Source organism: Oncorhynchus keta, chromosome 13 (genome assembly GCF_023373465.1).
Source record: "Oncorhynchus keta strain PuntledgeMale-10-30-2019 chromosome 13, Oket_V2, whole genome shotgun sequence".
Classification (NCBI taxonomy): domain Eukaryota; kingdom Metazoa; phylum Chordata; class Actinopteri; order Salmoniformes; family Salmonidae; genus Oncorhynchus; species Oncorhynchus keta.
In genome coordinates this window covers 50,256,794-50,263,265 of record NC_068433.1, presented here as the reverse complement: position 1 = coordinate 50,263,265, position 6,472 = coordinate 50,256,794, and the positions used below count along the sequence as shown (strand labels likewise).

Genomic DNA, 6,472 nt, shown 5'->3' with positions numbered 1-6,472 from the left:
TGCACCGACTTAACTAGCTAAATGACTTGCATCGCATGACGCATAAACAGAACATGAACTTACTTTTTAATCTGTTAACGTGCAGTGTTTCAGGCTTAATGAATCTGTCCACGTTTTGCTTTACTCAAAAAAAGTATTGATTGGTGAGTAACTAAATAAGACATTTATATTTAAGCCTAAAACAGATCTGGAAGTCATCTTCAGACAATATTCATACAGGATCATTTGTAGATTTCAGGGGATACCATTTGACGGTGTTATTACAGGAATGGTTTAGCCCAACTATTTGAAATTGATGACAACTGCACAAACACATCTTTGTATTTTCTAATAAAAGAAAGATCACCACAGCAAGTCTGATATAGTCCATTTTTATTTAGTTTTATTCCACACAGAAAACTAATAACTGATTCCATGCACAATAAAATAATTGTCAACACTTGCCCATTAGAAACTCAAATGTCAGTGTTTATTTAAAGGCAACGGGCGGCAGATATTTAAATATTATTTATCAATTCGATTTTTTCTTATGACAGAAACTCATCAAGAAAGACACTTTTTAGAGACAGAAAATTCCATAACACATTCTCAGGTGTGATCTACAGCTTTCACTGAGACCTCTAATGGCTCAATCCTCAGCGGACACTGCTTACAGCCAACCCAGAAATAAGGGAAAACCCTCTCAGAAAAGTTGTGTTTGAAAGTGTAGATCTGCGTGTTGTCAGCTGGGTCAGAGAAGCACACTCTCCCCTTCTCCCAGTCTAGCTGCACTCTGATCCTCCGAGGGCTCTTCTTCAGATTGAGTCGTGTCAGGGGTGAGGTCCCGGCAAAGTACATCTTGTGGTAAAAGTACACGGACAGGTATCCATTCTTCAGCACGGAGGAGACCTTGTCTTTCCTCTGGATGGACTCTTTGGCTACACCGAGGACCCAGGCGCTGTTCTCTCCAACCTCCACGTCCCAGACATGCTTTCCTGAGCTGAAGCCCTCAGAGCCCAGTACGCCTGTGTCAGGGTCAAACCTCTCGGGGTTGTCTGGAAGCTTCCGTTTGTCGTCGCTGTCCCTCACACTGGTGAGGTCTTCAGACAGTAGGAGCCAGGGGGCAGCCGTGTTGGGGTCCAGAGTCACTGGCGCTGAGGAGAAAGTACAGCCAGTTACCATGATGTAGTGGTCCTCACCACTGTAATTACTGTGTCAATACACATTAAGAAGCACTTTAAGTGCTTAAAAAGTTAACATTTCAGTCTATCATGTAATGAAATAGAATTCGTCTTGACACCAAGTGATGTTCAACACTCTGCAGTTAGTGCTCACTGTATTTAACAATCCCTTGCATCTTCTCCCACACTTTGTATTGAAGTGAGCCCAGGTACTTGGCCACATCGATGAGTGCTCCCGAGACCATAACTGGGTCCTGCAGTGTGCTGCACTGAGCACTATACAGACAGAAGAACTAGGAGTTAGTACTCATCATGTAATGGTCTGTAGACAGTGAAACCACCAGGGGTTGTAATATACTCACCTTCTCACCGTCTGCTTGCATTTCTGGAGAAAAAAACTATCCTCCAAAGCCATCTCCTCCTCCATGGCTCTGATTGTGTCAGAGAGGGAGGCCAGGGTTCTGTCCATCTCCCTCATACTCTGCCTCAACATCTCACTCTTACTCTCCTCCTCCTCTTTCAGAGCTGCAAGCCTAGCAGCCTCTTCAGCTTGGAGGAAATGGTGGAGCGTCTCAAACTCCTCATGAATCCTCTTTGCCACAAACCGGGCCTGGACCTGAAATGAGACCTTTGTTAGGATAGTGTTTTAACATACGAGAAATTTCAATTTAATACTATGGTCAACCACCAACATTACCTGAATGTGTGTCACTGTATTGTCATAGTTTTGCTTCATTTTGTCAAAAGCCTCCTTCTTCTCTTGCAAACAAGTAAGCACAGACTTAATCTCCTCCTTCAAAGAACATTAAAAAGACAATTGGACTAAGAACAAACAAAACATATCAGTTCTACAAAGGCAAATAGTTGCAGAAGGCATAAAACAGATTAGCTCAAACTCCTAGCATTTTCCACTTTACCTTCATGGTCACCTCTGAACTCATAAAATGCTATCTAGAGAACTCAAATTATATTTATAGGGCTGCCTATTAAAACACCAGATTACCTTCATGTCACCTATAGCTTCTCCCACCGGGCAGCACTCATGGTTTTTATGCTTCCTGGAGGTGTGACAGACCACACAGATGGGCTCCTTGTCCTGCAGACAGAACAGTTTCAGCCTCTCCCCGTGCAGGGAGCACAGCTCACCCAGTTCACACAGCTCCCCTGTAGGTCCAAGTGCTCCACTCTCCTGGATGTAGGAGTCACACAGGTTCTTCAGGGTGAGGCTGGCCACCGGCTCGTCCACAAACTCCCTCCTACAGAGAGGGCAGTCCCGGGCCGACCCCTTCCCAGACCAGTACTGCTCTAAGCAGGCTGCACAGAAACTGTGGCTGCACTTGAGGACCACAGGATCCCTGAAAATATCACAGCACACAGGGCAACAGAGGTCCTCCTCTGGGAGAGAGAATCTGGCAGCCATGCCTTCTTCACACGAAAATGACTGTTCCTCTGGAAGAGAATGTAGGGCAAAGGGACACACAGAGCTCTAGGTATTAGACAAAGCCAGAGCCAGCCCTTGTTTGTGTTATAGTTAGCTAATGGCCTCTGTAAGGTACAGTATGTACTTTAACTTTACCCAACTAATTATTTGGGCTCAACAACATACTGTCTGAACTTCAAAATAGCCATACTTACTGCCTCGGTCCTAGGCCAAGTCGATGTTTAGTTTGGGAGTGCTTTAATAGAACAAGTTACAATAACACTCACCTGCTATCCAAGACACGTTTTACAGGGGACAGCGACCAAACACACGTAACTTGCTTCTTGTTTGATCTGCGACGCCAAGACCAGTTTCGATTTCCTTCTTCCTGTTATGGTGTGACACATCATTATGGGGGTGGAGCCAGACAGACCATTCTTTAATACTTTACCACCAGTTCCACTTCGTGTTCACATTGGTTTCATTATTTGGTGGTACTTGACTGTTACTCTATTGTTTGTGTTTGTCATTGTTGACTTTCTAATTTAAAAAAAATTAAAAGTCATGTTTCACTAATGAGTTGTCATGCCACGAGTACTACAAATACATCATATAAATCAACGACTATTTGAATGTTAATGTCTTAGCCGTGGGATGTATTTTCTCCATTGATATTTACATTTTAGTTGTATGCTCACTCGTTGTCTATAGGCCCATTTTACAGTGTGGCATTGAGCAATAGTGGTCTCTACTGTATACCGGTAGTTGGAGATACCCGTTTAGTGGTGAATATTTGCAATGGTACCAAATTGAAACTTTATTTTATAATGTGTAAATTAAGTAAATTAGCTAAACCCACTTAAATAATTAGGAAGGTCCATTCAGTAAATAAAAAAGCACAACATGAAATGCAATATAAACTTTTATTATTTATTTAGATAATTGACTGTACTTTACATATTTTACATAATTTAACAACTGCTTTAAACACTTGTACAAGCATTATGAGATAGCCAGTTGTTACCATACCACATTCCATTGGCATCAATTAGATTACACTACTTATACCCATAGTATGCTTTGTGTTGAGGCAAGTTTTACAGCTATTTACATGGAGCTGGATTCAACTAAAGTTCACACAATGGGGTCCCTCTGGTTGATACATGTTAGTAGATACATGTTAGTAGATATTTGTTCCCACATATTATAAACCTGGCAACCTGTCTCCACTCATGTTTATATTCTGCCCAAAGTTGGGGCTAACTGACAAAAGGTGCAGTAGGACAAACTGATTGGCACTGTAAAAGTATGGGAACACTTTTTCAATGAATGTATCATTGAAGGTGTACAGAATAGTGCTCTTAGTGGGATCACAGAATGTCAGCTCCCCTTGGGCACAGTCCAGATGTTCTCTGATCACTCGTGGGCTCTCATCCAGCTTGATCTGGATGCGTGGTTCTACACATACTCTGTATTTCCCACTAATATACCTGATGTTCCACAATCCGCTCTGAGGAATTTCAGAGATCCCACATGCTTGGCTATGTCAATGAATGCTCCTGACACTACCTCAGCATCTGCAGTGTCTGTTGCTGTGGATTTGGCTCTATAGGAATAATTAACACCAGTGCTGTTGTAAATGGAGCGTAACATGTATTTAGTAGGGATGAAATGGGACTTAATTTACAACATACCTATTAAGAATGACCTTGTAATTCTACAAAAACATATGTCACTATGTTATATCAGATGACACTGAGATAATTGGAAAAACTCAGAGAAATAAATCATTTACAGTTGTGAAATTATTCACCAGCAATTTCCGACCTGGTTGAGAATTTCAAGGCGTTATACGACATTTAACTGCAGCCTAGCAGTGTGACGCTTGCGTCTTTTGGACAATCAGTTTTTGCAGTGAGTTCATGAGCTCATGTTGGGAATTTACATCTTTGTCAATTAAAACATCTTTACCCTTACCTGAAGGAATGTGATCGTGTCAACATCCATGTCCTTGATCATCTGAATAGTCTCTATTAGGGTTGAAATCTGCTTGGTCAAAGGCTCAGCTCTTTCTCGCATCACTTGACATCTCTGTTGCACTTCCTTTCTCAGGGCAGCTGTCCTGGCTGTCTCTTCATCTTCCAGGAACTGGTGGTGTCTTAAACTCCTCCCTTATCTGCTCCTCTCCACACTGGGCTTGACCCTAATAGACAAGATTAAACTTGAACACCGCTCAAATGTTTCCATATTTAAAAACACATTTTATTTTATGACTGATACCTGTATATCACATATGTCAGAGTCAAGGCCCGCGGGCCACATCCGGCCCGCGAGAAGGTTTTTTACGGCCCCTGGGATGATCTTGATTTATTATTAGAACCGGCCCGCAGACCGCAGCAAGCCGGCAGCCCGCAGATCTTTTACACGCACCAATACTACATTTCCCACAATGCAACGGTGACGCACCGAGCAGTAGGCTGCTTCATTTCAATATTTATTGGCACAGCAGTTGTCAGCATCACAGTAAAATTAACTTTCAGATACCCATCAAAAATGGCAAAACGGAAGGTGGACACTGAGAACCGGGGTTTCAAACAAGGTGGGAGTCGGAGTATTTGTTCACGGAGGTAGCTGGAAAACCTGTGTGTCTTCTGTGTGGAGAAAGTGTGGCGGTACTGAAAGAGTATAATCTGAGACGACATTATGAAACGAAACACGCGGACAAAAACAAGAATATGGACATGGAACAAAGGCTACAAAAGGCAGAGGAATTAAAACGAGGCCTCAAATCTCGACAGGCTCTGTTCAAAAAAGCCAAATCACAAGGCCAGGCTGCTGTCAAGGCCAGTTTTATTTTGGCAGAAGAGATCGCTAAATCAGCCCGGCCATTTACGGAGGGGGATTTCATCAAAAACTGCATGATTAAAGTTTGTGACGAAGTTTGCCCAGAAAAAAGGCAACTCTTTTTAAATGTGAGTCTGAGCAGAAACACCATTGCCGAGAGAGTAGACCAGTTGTCCATCAATCTAAAAGAGCAGCTTGTGAAAAAGGGAAAAGATTTCATTGCATATTCCTTGGCTGTGGATGAGAGCACCGACATTTCTGACATTGCCCAGTTGTCAATTTTCATCCGCGGAGTGGACTCCAGCCTAAGCGTGACAGAGGAGTTTTTGGCTTTACGTCCTATGCATGGCACAACTACGGGGCATGATTTGTATGAAGAGGTGTCAAGATGTGTAAATGAGATGGAGCTGCCTTGGGAAAAACTCGTGGGTTTGACAACCGACGGAGCACCTGCGATGTGTGGACACAGGAGCGGACTGGTGGCGAAGATACGGGAAAAGATGCAAGAGGAAAACGCGACAGGTGAGCTGACAGCTTATCATTGTATCATACACCAGGAAGCGTTGTGCGGTAAAGCCTTGAAAATGGAGCATGTAATGAGCATCATCACGCGCACAGTTAACTTTATCAGAGCCAAAGGTTTGAATCACCGCCAGTTCAAGGCATTTCTGACGGAGTTAGAAACGGAGCATGGTGATTTGCCTTATCACACAGAGGTGCGATGGCTAAGCCAGGGAAAGGTGCTTCAAAGATGTTTCGAGCTTCGTGAGGAGATTTGTCTGTTCTTGGACAGCAAAGGGAAAGACACAACACAACTCCGAGACGAAATGTTTCTGTGTGAAATGGCTTTTCTGTGTGACATTACGAGTCATCTGAATGCAATGAACTTGCAGCTGCAGGGTCGGGATCGTGTCATCTCTGATATGTACAGTACAGTGAAGGCATTTAAAACCAAACTGACTCTGTGGGAGACGCAGATGCGGAAAGAAAATTTGAGCCACTTTCCCAGCTGCCAGACCATGAAAGAGAAGCTCTCTACCAGTGCGTT

General features: G+C 43.2%; 1 protein-coding gene across 1 annotated transcript; it reads right to left on the bottom strand.

The window, feature by feature from the left end:
• Positions 1-355: 355 nt before the first annotated feature.
• LOC118392503 (E3 ubiquitin-protein ligase TRIM35-like) lies at positions 356-2,996 on the bottom strand. Its single transcript, XM_035784540.1, has 6 exons — positions 2,868-2,996; positions 2,164-2,609; positions 1,858-1,953; positions 1,523-1,776; positions 1,315-1,436; positions 356-1,133 (listed from the first exon to the last, which is right to left on the bottom strand). Exons 2-6 carry the CDS (start codon positions 2,578-2,580, stop codon positions 589-591), a joined length of 1,434 nt encoding a protein of 477 aa, XP_035640433.1. The 5' UTR covers positions 2,581-2,609; positions 2,868-2,996; the 3' UTR covers positions 356-588.
• Between the last annotated feature and the right edge of the window lie 3,476 nt (positions 2,997-6,472).